Genomic DNA, 18,237 nt, shown 5'->3' on the forward strand with positions numbered 1-18,237 from the left:
AGTGGCATCCAGAGATGAGTAGGCCAGGCTCTAATAAAGGGATTTTTCTGAGGACATTTTGTGCTTGTTATGACTAGATTTGGGAAACATTTTTTCCGGCCATCTTGGACCCCATGCATCACTTTTCTGAACCACCCTAAGGAAAGCTGAGTATTGATCTCTTTGGTTTCCCACTTTTTGTTAATTCTGCCATGGCAGCTTAACTTGTAACATGGAGAATGTGCCATCTAGTGGTCATATGTGATCACTGCAGTCTGCCACAGACAAATGTTGGGAGGCTGTCCTTTTCAAAAACATTTATGATTTATAAGTTAATGCTTTCTGATTTTCAAATAAAGTAACCCATGATGTCTAACCCTTTGTCAATACACATCTTTATCCAAGTGAAGCGAACCTAAAATTTTCATAAACTTGTTACCTACTTAAGAAATTAACAACAGAAGAACAACAGGTTATTCCTTGGCTTTGATCTCACAAAGTCATTTAATCTGCCTGCTTCTCAGCCTCACTGTAAATACTAACAGTTGTTCAGGCACTTGGACATAGGCCCAGAAAACACTGAAAGAGTTGCTATGTGTTCATAATGGAAAAATACAAACAGGAGAACAGCAAATTGGATATCTTAAAGAAATACAACTCAGCCAATTTTCCAGGACAATTCTGTTTTACGTAGGAATGCACCTCCTAAAAACAAAATCTAAAGACCCCCCAGCACAGCCGCACGCCCACAGGCACAGCCACAGAGCTGGAATGTGCACTGAGGGAAAGTAAGAGCAGAACTACAGCGTAACTACCCCACCCTGGCCACCGAAGATCTGAGACTCATATGGCCTGATAAAATGGACTTCTAAATAGTAAAGAAGACAGAAGAGGTAATAGGGTAGCCACCAAAACCACAAGAGGAAGCACAAAGGGTGTTCTAACCTAGTTTGCTTTCATGCAGCGGTTTCTTTCTGAACAGCTCGGCTGGTGAGCCCACCCACTCTCCTCGTGTAGCTGGGCTGGGTCGATGAACAGATGCCTCTCTTTGTAAGGACTTCAGATTAGGGGTTTCTCCCAGACCCACAATCCACCTTAAGGTCTAAAGCAGGAAGAGACAAGCAGGCAGGACACCTGCTCAAACAGCCAAGGCAAAGGTGGGTGTTTAACCCCTCCTTTTCACTGCTCTTTTCACTACTCTGAGAACCTTTCTCCTCTATACTCTTTACTAAAGAGATCTTCCCTGGAAATAATTTCAGTGCCAGTAAAGTTGCTTCATAAAGACAAAAGAATTTTCAGGGGCCTGTGACACACTTAAGCTGATTTTCTCATCACAATTAAAGCTTCTCTGCATGCTTCTCTGGAAGACAAATCTTACAGAATGCTAGTGGGGAGGAGGCAAATGTTTAAGCCTCTGCACAGGGTTTCACTGGTCAGTTGGGACATCATAGGACACTCTGCACTCCAGGGCTCTATAGCCCTGCTCTAAAGTAAAGGTCTGTACAATTAACTTTCCTACCAAAATAAGGGGGAGGGGAAACTGTCTCAGGTTCCATCTGCTCATCTGTTTTTCTCCATCCCACTAAAATCTGTTCCTTCTCAAAATCTCTCTCCTCCATCTGGCCTAACAATCTTCACATAGAGATTGCTTCACGCCAGGGAAACCATATCAAGAGACACCAGGAGCACTTCTACTCCCTTTTTTGCCCCACTTTTTTTTTTTTTTTTTTTTTTTTTTTGCCTCACTTTCAATAAGCCTTGGGAATAAACTGATGATGGTAATGATGATGATGATGATGGTGACGATGACTACAACAACCTGTGGCCTCCTCACCTTCTTCCTTTACTGGAAACCAGAGTGTTCTGTCAAGGACACATCCTCTTCATCCAGTGAGACACTTTCCTCTAGGTTCCTCTCTGACCAGGATGACCCATTTCCTTCCCTCAACAGAACTCAGGAAGATGAGTCAGCATGGGCAGTACAGAGCATCAAGAAGAGAGGTGAGGAGTGGTAGAGGCCAACTTCCCACTCTGCACCACAAGCTGTGTAAGTTGTGCTGACTCTCTAGCTCATCCATGAAGCTTTTTTAATCTGCTATTTTCATCTCAGGCTATCAGAGATCATTATAAGCCACCTGCCACTCCAAAGAGGCTGAAAATACACAGGACATTTCTCAAGAAGAGGATATACTTTCTTCTATCAATTGTTTTCAGATTCTGTGTGTGTGTGCATGAGAGAGAGACAGAGTGGGAGATAGAAAGAGAAAGACAGAGATCTGTGGAGAGAACTAGAAAAGGAGCTCATAAGGTGAAGAAAAGTGGAGAAAAGTGAATGCTTCCTAGAAAAAGACAACAAAGGATCAGGAAAAATAAAACAAGTCTATGCCCAAGAACCAAGGGGGAAACAACAGATGAGCGGCAGCTCAAGTTCAGTAGTTCAGAATGGATTCTGCTCATTGTGATGTTCTTTGATGTTTATTTAGAAAATGGTCAGCTGAGAGGCTTCCCTCCAGTTTGTCCACCAGAGGGGCAGCCCACCCCCGTGGAGCCAGCCCACCCTGACAAGAGACTCCTCTCTTTGTATAGACATGAGTTAAAAGATGTTTATAATAACAAATACAAACAAACTCATAGGCGTCAACAAGTAAACTCTTTTGAGTTAAAAAAAAAATGATTTGCCGTTAAAAACATATACTTATATTAAAAAAACTTCCTATCTCTTGTATAAAATAAGGTATTTTTATAAATATATACTTTCATTTTCTTCTCTATTTTTAAAATGTCAACACATAAAACTAAAGAACCCTTTCACATTTTAGAATCTATTTTGTTTTAAAAGATTCAGGTTACAACAAATTTGAGCTTTCTTTTTAATCTTTACCAGATGTTGTTTATACTACAAGCAATTTTTTTTCAGTACCCAATAATGTAATTATTGTTTAATTAGTGATAAATCTGTCATTCTTGTGCTTACAACCTTAACAAGTACCAAATGTGCTCTTATATTGTATTTACATGAGGTTTCAGTGTTAGGACAGAAAAGTGGGGGTGCACACTATGGGATGCTCAGCTCTGCACCCTGGACAAATTCCTCCAGCTCTGGTCCCCGTGTGCCTAGGCTCAAACGCAGTTTCTCGGGTCCCACTGCCTCTCAGCTTGCCTCTGAATGGGAGGAACTGCCATGGTCTACTATTTCTTGTAGTCTGTTTGTGGTCCTTCTCCCCTCCAGTAGCTACAACGCCTGCAGGCCCAGGAGTGAAGATTATCCTGCACCCTGGGCTATTCTTTGGTAACAACGCTGGGGCATCTAGTGCCCCTGTGAGGTCAACACTGGAAAGTGCAGTACAGACAGAAGCCCTACCACACTTCTCTGGTCCACCAAGGCTAAGCCATCTACTCCAGCTCTGGCTTAATCATATGCATCACACTAGAGCTCAGGCAGGAAGTATTTCAAGTATTTCATAACAATGCAGGGAAAGAATGCTAGAATAGTAGTAAAACCTATTCGTGCAGAAAAAAATATCATTGAGGACAGGAACTAATTCTTCGGTTGTATTTTAGGGATGGGATTGGGCAGGGAGCTTTCCGGGAAGTTTCTCCTCCTGAAGCTGCAGTGACTGCTCTCTTAAGAATGAGAACAAAGACACTTCCTGGCCAATAGAAGAAATACAATGAGGTGTCTGGAGCTTGAATAGACAAACTTTTTACTAAGCTACCAACTCTTCTAGGTAAAATAATAGTCCCAGAGTTAAAATCAGAGTAAAACAAAAGTCCTACCATGCCTCCTGCCTCCCATGCACCCCCTCTTTGGGGCAGCTCTGCTAGGCCCAGCCGTGGTGGCTGCCAGCAGGTGGGTCAGCCCATGAAAGAGGGCATGGGAGGGCATGGGAACCAGGGTGCCCCTGGCTATGGCACATAGCAGTGTAGCAGCCAAGCACAGGCCACTCTGCCATCCAGCCAGCCCTTTTCATTCAAATAGAGGATCCAAACAATAGGTTTTTTTTGGCTCTACACACATAACATAACTGGAAAACAGCCTCCTTGATATAAGGCCAACCTGGGCAAAGAACATAGTACCAAAAGGGCTGCCTAATTAACAAGTGGCTTTCACTATTTCTCCTGAGGTCCACTTTCAAGGTCAGGTCTGAGGCTAGGATTACAGTCAGCCTGGTCACTGCTCTGTCAAAGGAAACACAAGGCCCTCTGGTTTTGAAAGCTTTAGTCTGCATAGGGAATGACAAACTGGGATTAACAGCCTGATCTTTCCGGGGCCACCAACTGTGGCAGGCAGCCATGATCTTGGGGACAATCCAGGGTAGAAAAGTCAAAAGTTGAATCTCAAACACAAGCAGGTTTGGAAACGTATTTTTATTTCATAGGTCTCACGCATGTGCCCACACACGCATTGGAATTAGGGTGACTTCTGACTAGTCTCTTGTCATTCATTGATTTAACGGAAACCACCAGACCTCTGAAGTCTCTGAAAGGCCAAAGGACATTCAGGGAGGTCATTGCACTTTATATAATAATTTTATCTTTTGTTTTTGCTACATTTGGTTAACTATAGAATTTCCAGGACTCATTCTGGATAGTCCCAAAGGGTGGGAATATAATTAACAGTGCTCCACACAAAACACAAGTTATGCAGACCATCACACTTTAATTACTGTCAGAATCCAGCGCTAATGCAATTGGCATCAGGTTTCCTGGGCAGCAAAGTGCAGCAGACTAGCTGGGTCTTACAGATCTGATACTGTGCACGGCCCTGTCAATGCTTGAAGATGCTGTGCTGCGATAAATGAATCAGATGATGCAATTAGGAAGCAGGTTCTTCAGGTTACCCCTGTAATCACTCAGCCAGGTCACGGGCTTATTCTACCCTGCTGGGCCCTCGGGTTTTCTGGTTCTGTGGGCTCTGGATAGTGGAGGAGAACTGACTAAGCCAATCAGGGGCTTCCAGCTTGTTGTCTGTATTGTAATTATCTCCATGAACCATACAGAATAAAGAGGTTACATCCTGGCAATGCCACAATAAATTAAACCAAATAATACCCCTCAATTCCTCCTTCAACTATAATAAAAACTCTGAAGCTCCCCACACATGATCCTGATAAACTGCTTCTAAGTTGTGTGACGAAAAAGGTTTCAGCCAACTATCCAGCCGGACTAAGGTTCCCAAACAATGTCTGTGGGAGGTGCACCTTCCTGTGCTCACCAAAGGATGGCTTAGGCTAAAGGCTCCAGGTAAAACAGATGCAGAAAAGGGTCAGAGAAGAACCAGTAACATCAACAAACAGTCACAGACAGTCCACAGGACGGGGAAGCTTTCCACTGAGGGAAGATGTAAAGGAAAATCACAAGCAGCCTAGAAGCAAATAACCCAGTGTCTTCATTTGGCACTGAAAGCAAACAGTCCAGACATAAAGTAACTTACATTACAGCATGCACATTTAATTTAGAAATAAAGACATTTACCACATAAGGTAATCTGCCACCTTAAACCTAGAAGGGGCTGTCGGGGACTTCTAGATGACCTACATTTAGAAAGATGATTTACATCTACACCTACATTCTAGAAGATGTACATCTAGGGAACTGCCCTCTTATTCCTAGCCTTAAGAGTTGATACAACACTTTTTGAAAAGATGAGATGCAGCAATCATGCATGCAAATAAACATACATATGCAGAGTGAGGATTCCAGCAACTGGTGCCACGTGACTGGTGCCTTACAGTCCCCAGTCTAAAAGAGATGTCAGCGATGCAGGGCAGCCCTAGCACTTCCCTCTGCCTAGGCCATGATCAAAGCAGATACACGCTCTCCCATTTTCCAGGCATAGGGTTGAGCCATCCCTATGCTGCACTGCTATGGGAACTTGCCTCCATTAGACACCCAGGTTGCAAGAGCCACTAGCAACACAGACAAGGCTTCTGAGGTTCCGACAGTGCTGTGCTAGTACCCATATTATGATCTCTGGGAACACAAGTAAGCTCTACTCTTTCAGGAACCACCTGGCTGCTCTGAGAGCACAAACTCCTCTCTGTAACCTCACTCAGTGGCTAACTGAGAGCCACAGAAAAAACTGTGTGTGTGTATATGCAAATGAGGCAGTTGGTGTCCTGGACCTCTCACCCCAAAACCTGACTTTAGGAAGATGAGATGAAAGACCTTCTAGAAAAGGAGACCATGGTGCCTGTAGACTGCATGACTCTCCCCTTGGAGCACGCACACTAAACAGGCGGGTAACTGGAGGCCTGCCTGAGTGAACAATCCCTTTCTTTGTATCCACTGAGGACTGCACCAAAATCTAGGCCTGTTGCTTGAGGGAACTGGCCTCCTGGAGCAGGGCTGGGCAGCAGCTTCTGTGGACACTGGCTGGCTTCTTACTAGTACTCTGTGCACAGTAAATCTCTTTCCTATTTTTTAAATGGGGTCTTGCTATGTTGCCCAGGCTGTTTTTAATTACATTTTATTATGGGGAGGTACATAAAATAGCATGTGTGGGGCAGTCAAAAGACACCTTGTGGTAACTGGTTCTTTCCTTCCACCATGTAGGTCCTGGGGATTGAACTCATGTTGTCAGGCTTGGCATCAAGCACCTTTATCCACTTGCCCACGTAACCAGACTGGTTTTGCACTAGGGTCAACTGAGTCTCCCATTTGTGCCTTCTGAGTAACTGGAACAGTAAGTCAGAGCACCACTATGCTCAATTTTATTTGCTTTGCACAAACACAGACACTCACAGATTTACTCCCACATACTTATTCTTATTTTCTATATCTTACAAGAAAACAAAAGAAGACCAACAGAGCAAAAAAAAAAAAAAACACACACACACACACACCACACACACACAAAAAAAACCTAAGCCCTGGGGGTCCTGCAGAGACTGAAACCCCAACCAAGGACAATGCATGGAGAGGAAAAAAAAGGAGGGAGGGTGTGATTAGGAGGAGATGAGGGAGGGGGCCACAGCCGGAATACAAATTGAATAAATTGTAATAAATGATAATAAAAATAAATTAATTAAATTTTTTAAAATTAAAAAAAAAAAAGAAACCAGCGTACTTGAAAGCTGCTCTTGTCTTGGTTAGCCTGTCACTGGATTAAATGATAACAGGCTCCGCCCTCATTGGGAAAAAACATGATTCTTAGGAAGAAACTGTCACCAGGTATTGGGTAATGGGTCACATTGGCAGATGTGTGATGTGTACTTTCTGGTATTTTTTTTCCCCTGAACTTCACTAACCCCTCAGAAGGCAGACATTCTGACTTCCCAGGCTCTGGCCTCTGCCTGGAAGCCAAGCCACTGGTGTCCAGACCATAAGGCTTCTGAAGGAAGTGGAAGGCCTCTGTATACAGGAACTTCACCCAACGGAAAATTTACACAAGTCTTAATTGGTTTTGCTGCTTTAAACATTTTTCTGAGCTCTTGTTTGTTTCTATTTTCTTTCTTGTTTCTTCTCTCCCTAGTCTGCAAGATACTTGATTTTAAGCATATGTTCCTCATGTTGAAATGAGAAACAGTATTTTTAAAAAGCCTACTTTGCATCCCTGGTCTCTTCAGACGCCTAGGAACCGCACTGTATATATATCATAGGTGATGTGGGCTTCTTTTCTCCTGTGAAATGGGGAGGTATGAAAGAGCACGGCAAATGAAGGAAAACATTTGATGGGCCTCCTCAGCAGTGGGAGCTGGGTGGTTCCAACACACACTGGAAATTGGGACACTTCTAATCACAGAAACATCTTCAGGCATTAGATGCTTCTAATAAAACATAAATAATAAGTTTAAAGGTCCCTGGCTCTGTTCATACTTTTTTACTTCTGTCACTCTAACTAAAGACATTATCCCCAACATTCCTTTAAGGATTTCTCATGTCACCAAAGCCCAGCACGTACCAGTAATGACTCTTTTATACAGCACTCCATCCCTCTCAGGCAATTTCTCTTGCTGGAGAACAGCTTTTCAAAAAGATGTAGTGTTGCTTTTTCGAGACTGGGGAAATGCCGAAACCAGAGGCTGACCACAGAGGACGTGGAAAGAATAATTTTTTTCCTTTGAACAAGAAATAAGCAGAAAGTTAACAAAAATAGATTCCTGAAAAGAAGAAGAAGAAGAAAAGGAGGAAGAGGAGGAGGAGGAGGAAGAGGAACCATGTTCAAATAGAAATCACTAATCAAGCACGTGAGGGTCTACCATGTGTGACACTTACCCACCTAAGAACTTAAAGGAATGAATGCTCAGAAGTTGGGGGCAGCTTCCAAAAGCACATACATAGTGAAGAAAGGGAAAGAGGAAAGGTGAGTTGGACAAAAGCCCTGTGATTTCCAGGAAATGTGGTCACGAAGTTAAAGACATGCCATGTCCAAACATTTGAAGTAGTGAGGTACACTAACACCTGCACACCTGGTCCTTCAGAGCCTCAGTTTACTTATCTCTTGAACAAAAGTGGCTAGAAGGATCCAGCGTGGTAGGTAACACTGTAATGCACAGCACAGACCACACTGTGAGTACTCAGTAAGCATGATGCAAGTCTTAGTGGGGAGATGGCCTCATGGGTGCACATGGAGCTCACGTTAGAACCCACACATGCCATGTAGCTTCATTTATGTTTTCTGTCTTTTGTGTGTAGTGTAAGTATGTGTGTATTTCTGTGCAGGAGTGTATGCAGAAGCCAAAGATGACCTCAAATCCCTTCCTCTAGTGCTCTCTGCCTTACTGCTTTGAGGTAGGTCTCTTCCTGAGCCTGCCATGCACAGTTGTTTCTTCTTTTGACTAGGCTGGCAGCCAGCTAGCACGGCAATTCTGTCTCCACACTGCTCTCCTGCCTACACACATACTGCTGGGGTCACAGGCACATGGGGGAACACTCCCAGCTTGTAACTTAGGTGAGAGCACTGCCTGGGTAGGGGTCCTTTGTTCAGCATGCCAGTGGCACTGGAGCCCCCTCAATCTTGGAGTAAAGACATACCCCAGCTTGTGTGGAACAAGCTCATAATCATACACAGGAACTCCTCTGACTTTCAAAAGTGCTGTGTTCTAACCTATTAGTCATACAGCTGCCACATATCACACAGGCAGTTTATGTGGTCAGCTGATATTAGTCACCCATGCTGCCAGGGGCTAGTTGCACTCACACACTCCTATCATCAACTGTATGTCTTTCCCATGCCAATCACACCTCTATCTTTTTGGATGCCACACTGATGTCTACTGCTTCAAATCTGACTGTCTAAGGCCAACTCTTCATGGTTAGTACACCCATTAGTAAGAGACTCACCCACAAACTGTGAGTCTTCCTTCTGGTTAAAAACGGCTTCCCGTCATCCCCTCTTTGGGTGTGATAATTTGCTAAAGCAGCTCAGAAGTCACACAATGCTCTATTCACAACAATCAGCAACTCATTATAAAAAAAAAAAAAAAAAAAAGCAACTAGCAGAAACAAACAGCAGAAACCCACAAGACACAGTGGGGAGAATGGGCTTGGGATACGGCATTCTCCCAGAGGCTTTTGTATTCACCAAACTGGACGTTCTTCAAGCCCTGTGGCTTAGCTGATGCATCACTGGGCACTGGTAATTACACCAGTTCAGGCTGTCACAGGTCTGGTTGCTCTGGTGCTAGCACTCATCCTGAACGTCTCTAGGGTTCAACTCACATATGGTTGAACAGGGTTTATCATAGCAAAACCTTAAAAGGAAGGTTTGGAAGTCTGCACAAAGACTATACATATACTTCTTCCTCTGTCACAACCTTGCAGCCATTTATCCATTTCCTTTTATCTGCTTCAAGCACAGGGGAAGAAGCCCCTGCATGCTGCCATCAGACTCCAGTGTTTCTGAAGCACTGGATTTGGGTTTAGTTCAGAGGACATGACACACTCAGTTACTAATACTCCGAGAACCTCGGCAGCCATCCCACCTCTAAATGATTTTAGACAATCTGTAGCTTACAGATGCTGGGGAAAAGACTCCCAAGGATGAATTTTACAAAGAATTAGGTTCGACAGTTTGGTCACGAAATTAAAAGGTTCCTCTAGGTTATCTACACCACAAAGGGGAACCATCATGAGTTGTTTAGAGGAATTAGATGGCCCATTTCTGGAAATATGTGATTGTTGGAAGCCAAGGCCAAAGACGCCCAGCCAGTTATAAAATACAGGAATTCCACTGTGTGCTATCGTAAGCTATTGAGAGGCTGAATACAGGGCAAGGTTACTTTGGTCAAAGAAAGCTGTGGTTTCTGAAGGCCACACAGCCCATGTGGGGAAGTGTTCAAGCTGGGAAGGGTGCAGGATGTGGAGTGGCGATCCACACGGCTCACTGAGTCAGCCTCCTTTGTGGACATGTGGTGGATGGGCGCTCCACAGCAAAGAGTCCATGGAAAGGTTCCAGCTGATGAGGCTGCTGGATTAACTTGCTGGTCTGAAGCTGCTAGAATCAGACATGCGGAGGACCACCCAGCATTTCTGGATAGGCTGTCCCTTGTGGATTTGTAGACATAACTGTCCAAACCAGTTACTGAGGGAGAACACTACCATAAGCGAAATAAGAGCAAGGGCAGGCAAGCCCTCACCCTAGGCTCTGGGTACCTCGCCTCTTGGTCAATAATTTTTGAAACTGCTATTGGGGCTTATAAAAGATGTCGAAGGCATTCTGCTTTAATCTGACTCTTGTCCAAAAAGAAAGGCTGAACACAGAGCCTTCTCTGCTAGTGGATTCCTACAATCAGGGACGGAGCTTCTTCCCCTGTGATGTGGAGTATGAAAGGTGGGAGTTGGTGGGAAACTGTTAGAACTTCAAGTGACTTGGATAAACTGCAGGTAATGATTGATTACTCAACTCCCGTGAATAACAAAGGTAATGGAAGACTTCTCAAAAAAAGTTCAGACATACTCAGTAAATTGTGTCAGAAGGCTTGAATAAGATAGAAAAAAATGACTTTTCAGTTTTCCATGTTTATTATGGATATGGTTTTTGTCTGTGTATGTGTGAGTGCCATGTGTGTGCAGATGCCAACAGAAGCCAAAAGAGGGCATCAAGTCCTTTGGAGCTGAAGTTACTGGCAGTTGTGAGCTTTCCAACATGGATGCTGGGAACTGAACTCAGGTTCTCTGCACTATGTTCTCTTAACCCTTGAGCCATCTCACAACTTCCCATCAAAGTTATGCTTCTATGGTTCACTTTATTTAGTTGGCTGTTTTTTTTCAGACAGGGTCTTTGTATAGCCCAAATTGGCCTTGGTGTCTGCCAATCCTCCTGTTTCAGTTTCCCAAGTGCTAGGATACAAATGTGAGCATGGTTCTTATTTTGACCTTTTTTTTTAACATTAGAACAACTTTACCTCTTTTGGGTTACCTGATTTCACAGAAAATTAAATATTTATTGTTTATATATGTTAAGAGTTATATATGAAAAAAAAGTTATATATGGAAAACTGAAATTCTCTACCAGGAACTCCCTTCTCTTTTGAACTTTTCCAAGTTCAGTTGATACAACAGGAAACCTGAGAAAAAGGGGAAGACCCATAGGTGATAGCCAAGATTTCAAAATAAAACAACAGCTAGAGAGAAAAAAAAAAAAGCCAAAAATGTACACATGGAACATCACAGCAAATGTTGCGAGATCACAGAGTGAAGCCAAGCAAACAGAAAGACAGATGTGATCATAGGCAGACAGGAGGCCATAACATATAAAGATGCTAGTTCCCCTCGGCTGCATAATTGATGGGGTGTTCTCTAAGGTAACATGAGGTACCTTTCAAGAGGCCAAATCACTTTTATAGTTTATATAGAATATATAACAAGCAAAACACACATACACACACAACATTAAACTACAAAGAAAGAGAAATGAGAAGGAACTAGCCCCATTTTACTATAAACACATTGGACTCTTACTACTAAAACTGCTGGGGCATAAATACATAAATACATAGGTCAGAATAGAAAGCAGCAAGGCAGGCCCATCTGCATTCAGAAGCTGAGCGCAACCTGAGGGAACTCCCAGGCTATATGGGCAGGAGGGGGCTGGCATTCTTCACAATACCAGAAATGGCCAAATCTGAAGGTGAAGCAAGGCAACCTACCCATTTTAACAAATAGTTTGCAAAACCAACCTACAGATTAAAAAAAAAAAAAAAAAGTAAAGGAATGTACCAACCAAATGCAATAGGGAGCTTTGAACTCTGATTCTAACAAACTAAAAGAAATAGTACAGAACAGAAGAGTTTATGTTCTATAAGATAAGACAATGATAAGGAACTATAACAATTTTAGATGCACTGGTTGGGTTCCATAAGGCTTTGAGATGTTTCACATTTATTTATGTATTATCTAAGTGTTTGTTGTGTTTGGGCATGGGGACCCCACAGAACTCAAGTGGAAGTCAGAGGACAAGTTGCAGGAATTGATTCTGTCTTGCCTTCAGTGGGTTCTGAAGAGTTAACTTGGACCACCAGCCTTGGCTACAAGTGTCCTTACCCTCTAGGCCATCTAGTTGGCCCTATAGGTCTGTTTTGGGGGGAAAAATTCTTATATGTTTAACAATTCCCATTTTCTGTCTAAAGGCATCTAAATAACAGAGAATGGAGGGAAATATTTTAATAAAATAATTTTTAAAGCCCAGTGCTTTTTAACAAAGTACAGGAGCATAAGTAGTAACTATTTTGAAATCACATCACTGTTCTTCATGCATTTTATACATGTGTGTGTGCTTATATGTATATACATATGCACACACAGCACTGCACTCATAGTATGTACAATGAAAAAAAAACACACTAATTTTGCACTTTGAATTTTTAGCATAAATAAGTCTTATTTTCTAAGACTGAGTAGAATCTAGAAATTTCCATAAGAAACAGTGATCCAAACACTGTAGAGAAGTCACTGGCCACAACAGTTGAGTGAGGAGCCCATAGCAACACTGTTGGGGAAAGGGCAACTCAGACTCACTCTAGGCACTGTGAGCTCACAGCAACCAGCTGACGCCTCTACCTCTCCTGGACCCTCCTCCTTTCTCCTTCCCCCACTGAATCAGAGCTGGGCACATACTCCACCGCAGGCTACACTTCCAGGCCTCATGTTCATGTGTGTATAGAGGAGCTTCACAATGACTACATGAGATTTGATGACATTATTTCTCTGACACGTAAAGGAACATGTTTATATGTTTTTATATTTGAAAAGGAATTTAAAGGTAAGAACATTTAGGATATTTTAATATATTTTCAGAGTTCATTTAAGTGAACTTAAGTTTTTTTTTCTTCTACTTTGCTTTTGCCATCTTTGGATACAGCTGATACAAAACTTGTATTCCCTTTAGTATAAAAAAAGAAATTAGAATTTTGAAAGAATTTGTGGCAGCTTTTCAACACTTTGTGACATGTCAATAACATGTGAGACTGTGAGAATAACACCTGTAAGTTTTCACCATGTAACAGACTATGCCAACATTGGGAAGATAAACCTAACATAAGGCATGGAGAGTTTCCATATGAGCCACACATCATGCTGCAAAGCCATTCAGAGGTCCAAGAACAGAACTGTGAAACAGGCTTATAACTGCATATGTGTACATACATGCATATGGCACATGTGCACAGGTAGAGGTCAGATGCTAGGTGTCGTCTGCAATCACTCTCCACTTTATTTTTTGAGACAGAGTTGGCCTGGAGCTTTCTGATTTGGTTAGGTTGCCCCAGGCATGCTCCTGTATCTGCTTTCCTTTCGCTGGGATTACAGGCACATGCACAGGCATATTCCACAATGTTTTGTTTTGTTTTTTTTTTTTTTTACATAGGTGCTGGGGATCTATACTCAGTACTCATGCTTGCTTGGCAAGTGCTTTGCCAATTAAGCCACCACCCCAGGCTAGGCCAGCAGATTTTAATGGTAACAAAGTATAAAAATCTCATTAATATAACCTGAGATCCAACATCATGACTAACCTTTAAAAGCATGACCATTGCAAATTTAGGTCAAAGCAAACTATCCACTCCTGTCTCCAATGTCTATTACAATATCACTGCCTTTACAATTATGCAACAGTGTGAGCACAGGCATTTCTACCAAAGCACACGGAGTATACCTTTCCAATGGCAGGCAAAGAGAATCACAGGATATAAAAATCGTGCCATCTGGCAAATGGGTTGTCTCTGTCTTTTAAAAGATCACTGCTTGTTGGTGTTGTTATTGCGTACGTGTGCACCTCTACACACAGGGAGAGGCCACAGGAAGACAACGGGTTCCCTGCTCTAACATTCCGCCTTACTGCCTTCAGATAGGGCCTCTCACTGGACCTAGATCTTCCCTCCTGGGAGCCAGGCTGGTTGACCAACAAGCCCCAGGGGTCCACCACCTCACCCCCACCTGGGTTACAGCGATACATAACCACGCACAGCTTTTATGTGGCTGAGAAGAATAGGAGTTGTGCTTGCTCAGCAATCGTCCCTATCCACTGAGCCATCTTCATGGCCCTTTATTATTATTTTCAAATGAAGCCATTTTCTTGTAGTAATATTCTTTTTTCTCCCTTCCCTCCACTGGAAGCACTGAGGATCAAACCTATGCCCCATGCTGAGAAAGTATTCTACCCCAGTTCAATAAGCATTTTTCTAAATTCCTATTTGGGAAGTATAACTCACACATAGCTCTCTGGAGCTTTAGTAATTTTTAAGAACATTAAAGGGAGATGGCTGGGAGGAGGGATGGCAAGTATGAAGATACCTGCTGCCAAGCCTGATTACCAAGTCCAATCCCTGGTACTAAAATGGAGTAAGGAGAAAACTAACTCCTGGAAGTTGTCCTCAGACTTCCACACACACTAATAATAAATAAGTAAATAAGTGAAATAAAAACAAAGGGAAACCAAGTACATTAAATATACTGCCATATGTTTTTATCACAATATTCTACAACTAGAAAAAAACAAATTGAATGACAAGATGGATGGACTCACGACAAGAAGGCCTCATTTGCAGCTTCGAAGAACTCAGGCGAGAGGACTTCCTGAGGTTCATGTCCATGGTAGGTGAGTAGAGCCTCTACCAGGGGTTCAAAATCAGGCAGAGTAACAAGAGGGACACACACTTGTGACAGGGACATTATGTGCTCGGGAGCCATCCTATTGGAGAAAAGGTAAGAAGTGATGGCCCAGATCTGATGAACACAGTCTCCCTGCTGAAAAGAATAGTGGCAGGCCCCCACAGTGGCCTAACAGAGGCCTTCTCTAGCACCATGTGCCAGGTCTTCTGTAGTCACTGCCATTCCCACATCTGCACAGGATCCTGTTCCCACACATAAGTACTAGAGAAACCAGCAATGTTAAACATGCAGGCCTGTTTCCACTCAAGAAAGGTGGGAGTAGATGTAGTTACCTGATGATCTTCGCTCTCTACAGAGCCAGGCCTCACCTGAATCCCCCAGAATGTTTATCCCTGACCCTTCCTCCCTAGACCACTATCTTCAGCATTGTTTCTTAGTCAGTAAACCCATCCTTATGAGAGATGTCTATGTACTTTGTAGTTTGGTGAGCTCTACTTTATCTGTATGACTTAGAAAACACCTGACTTCCCCCTAGGCCCTTAAACTTCTTTAAGCTTTATTTTGCACATGGAATTGAGATGATTGTTACCAGGAAGCATTCTTAAATGCCTAAAAAATAAACTCCCCAATGTCAGACCCAAGAAGTTTGAACCAATACCCGCTAACTAATTCATGTTGAATCAGATCTCCTTCTTGCCTCACTCAGATCCTGACTCTCTGCCTGTGGTGTCTGCAAAGCACCCCCTCCCCAAGTCTTCTGCTCTGCCTTCTAAGTAAGGGCTTGCTGTCCAACCTACCTGTGAAATATTACCTTCCTTGAATCACACAGTCTCAAATGCTGCTTTATGGCAGTTCTCTGACCACTGCCTATCAATACACTGTCGTGGGAAACAGCCTAAATGAATTAAGGTGTAGCAAAACTAGAGACTGGGACCCTAGCAGTATCTCAGGAGCTCATCAGCTCTGCAGGGCCAGTGGCTACAGTGCTGGGAGGAGCTTGTTATAGGATGTGTTCTTTAGCAAAGAGCACAACAGTGAGCCCACCTGCAAGGTGTGTGGAAAATGCAAGCCCTCCTATCCCCTATCGGGTCTACAGAGGTTTTCACACTAGACTCTGTGCTTCATGTAAGACAAATGCAGCTTCATTAAGACAGAGAACAAAGAGCACTCATCAACAGACAGTCTCCTGACAGATGAAGGAGTCTTCAACAAGTTTTTGGAAAGGGTGAAACTCAACTTGCTGTGTATTTGTACAAAAATCAACAAGTAACAAATAACCTGTGGTTTAGTTACAGAATGGAATGCTATATGGGAGTTAAAATGAACTGAACCAGACATACATTATCCAGATACATAAAGTTTAAAAGTATAATTATGAAAAAAGAAAGCAAAATATATCTATATCCATGTTATTTCTTACATGAAGTTCTGAAACATTCACAGTGACACACACACACAAAACAAAAATACTGAAAGTAGAATCTGAAGGACAGTAACTTCTGCAGGGGTTATCCCCCTGGAGAGGAAGCAATGTGGTAAAAAAAAGAGATGCTTTTGAACTGATACCAAAACTCTTTCCTTGGAAGATCAAAAACAGACAAAATGTAACATACACATTGGAAAACGTGGGCAATGGGCACAAGGATGTCAAATATCTTACAATTAAACTTTTCAAAACTGAAATTAAATGTCATAACAATGCTAAACCTGAAGAAATAATATTTGCAATAACAGATATTTCCTTGTTTTAGGTTGTTTGAGACCAGCAGGACCAGCACATAAAAAGGGGCTGATCCTCAGTCAATCCTGGTGCTCAGTCCTCTGCTGTTGCTGTCCTGTAATGGCTTCTACATGGTACTCAGTGAGCACGGTTTCTTTGGAAACACGTGTGTTTCTCATTTTTTATCCTGATCACTAAGCAGCTTCTCACTCAGACTTAGTTGACTGAAGAACCTTACCTGTCTTTGAACGTCTGCATCATATTACTTGCTAACTTAAATAGTCCTGAAATGTGCAGCAGAAAGGACTGGAGAAGACTGACATGACAGGTGACTGTGGACATGAGAGCCTAGCCAAGTCTGGAGCTTTATAGCACCTTTCAGTGCCAAAGGGCAATGGGACACAGAAACTGTGAGCACTGTGGCCCATCCGAATGCTCTCAGGTCAAGAGAGGCTGGAGCATAGGCATGCCACAGCGTGAACTGTGAGTCTACACGTGTTTCTGGGCTGCTGCCTCATCCAAGATGAACAGTCAAATGAATGACTTGTCCCTATGAGTCAGAATCCTAGAGGGGAACACCATGTTTCTGGTACTCTGGATACAACAAGCACTCCACACACTATCAGGAGAGGCTACTGGACAATGAGCTAAAATAGTGCCAGGCTTCATCTTGTAACAGTCTCAGATGCTTGTTTTTCAAAAACAACAAGGACAAACTCTTCAGCATAGAGCAAAGTCCCCTCAAGGACATCCGTGATAGCACTGGGTGTGTGAAACAATAACCATTGTGGCTAGTAGTTATTCTTAGCAGCAGCAAGTCTCTGCTGGACAGAACTGGGATAACTCCTAACTGAATCCACAAAAACCATGGGATGCCCATGCTAGCCTGACATCCCAGGGACACATTTTAAGCTTTCCTCATTTGCTCCACTAAATCCTATTTCACACAGTCTTTCTTTTCCTAGTTTTACCCTCTCAGATTATTTTATAACTGAGTAAGATAATTTTCCCTGGTAACCCTGCAGTGTGTGCTGAGCCAGTACATAATTTTCAAAGGAAATTCAACCCATCCATGGAGTTGATTTAGTCTTATCGGAAGACTGACTTTAAAAAGTAACTTGATGCCTCACATGCTCTTTGAGTCTTTTTATGAGCTTTTAAAGTCTTGTTTTTTAATATCTGAAAACCATGAAATTCTGTTCCCTATCCATTAAAAATAAAAAATAACTTAGCCCCTTAAAACCTTGGACAAAGTAAATAAACTGCAATTAATAAAAATAATGAAAAAATAAATAAATAAAGCTTGGACAAGAGTCAAAGTTCATGTGTGGGTGTGTGCAGGTATCCACTTTGTTTCTGAGACCAGATCTCACTAGTTAGACCACGCTACATGGCCAGTAAGCCTCAGGGATCCTGCTGTCTCTATTTTCCCAGGATGAAGATTACAAATATGTACCACCATGCTCAGGTTTACATGGATGCAGGGT

General features: G+C 42.6%; 1 protein-coding gene across 6 annotated transcripts in view; it reads right to left on the reverse strand.

Annotated features, from left to right (window-relative positions):
* Fancc (FA complementation group C) overlaps positions 1–18,237 on the reverse strand; it is a 145,685-nt gene that overhangs the window by 23,346 nt on the left and 104,102 nt on the right. For 5 of the 6 annotated variants that reach the window (XM_060380332.1, XM_060380330.1, XM_060380328.1 and 2 more), the window contains 2 exons: positions 14,945–15,109; positions 7,883–8,039 (listed from right to left, as the gene is read on the reverse strand). In XM_060380332.1, the coding sequence (XP_060236315.1) occupies positions 7,883–8,039; positions 14,945–15,109 (322 nt within the window). The remainder of the gene's footprint in view (positions 1–7,882; positions 8,040–14,944; positions 15,110–18,237) is intronic. The other variant, XM_060380329.1, reaches the window with a different exon arrangement.

The sequence above is a fragment of the Meriones unguiculatus genome, chromosome 3, assembly GCF_030254825.1.
Source record: "Meriones unguiculatus strain TT.TT164.6M chromosome 3, Bangor_MerUng_6.1, whole genome shotgun sequence".
NCBI classification, from domain to species: Eukaryota; Metazoa; Chordata; class Mammalia; order Rodentia; family Muridae; genus Meriones; species Meriones unguiculatus.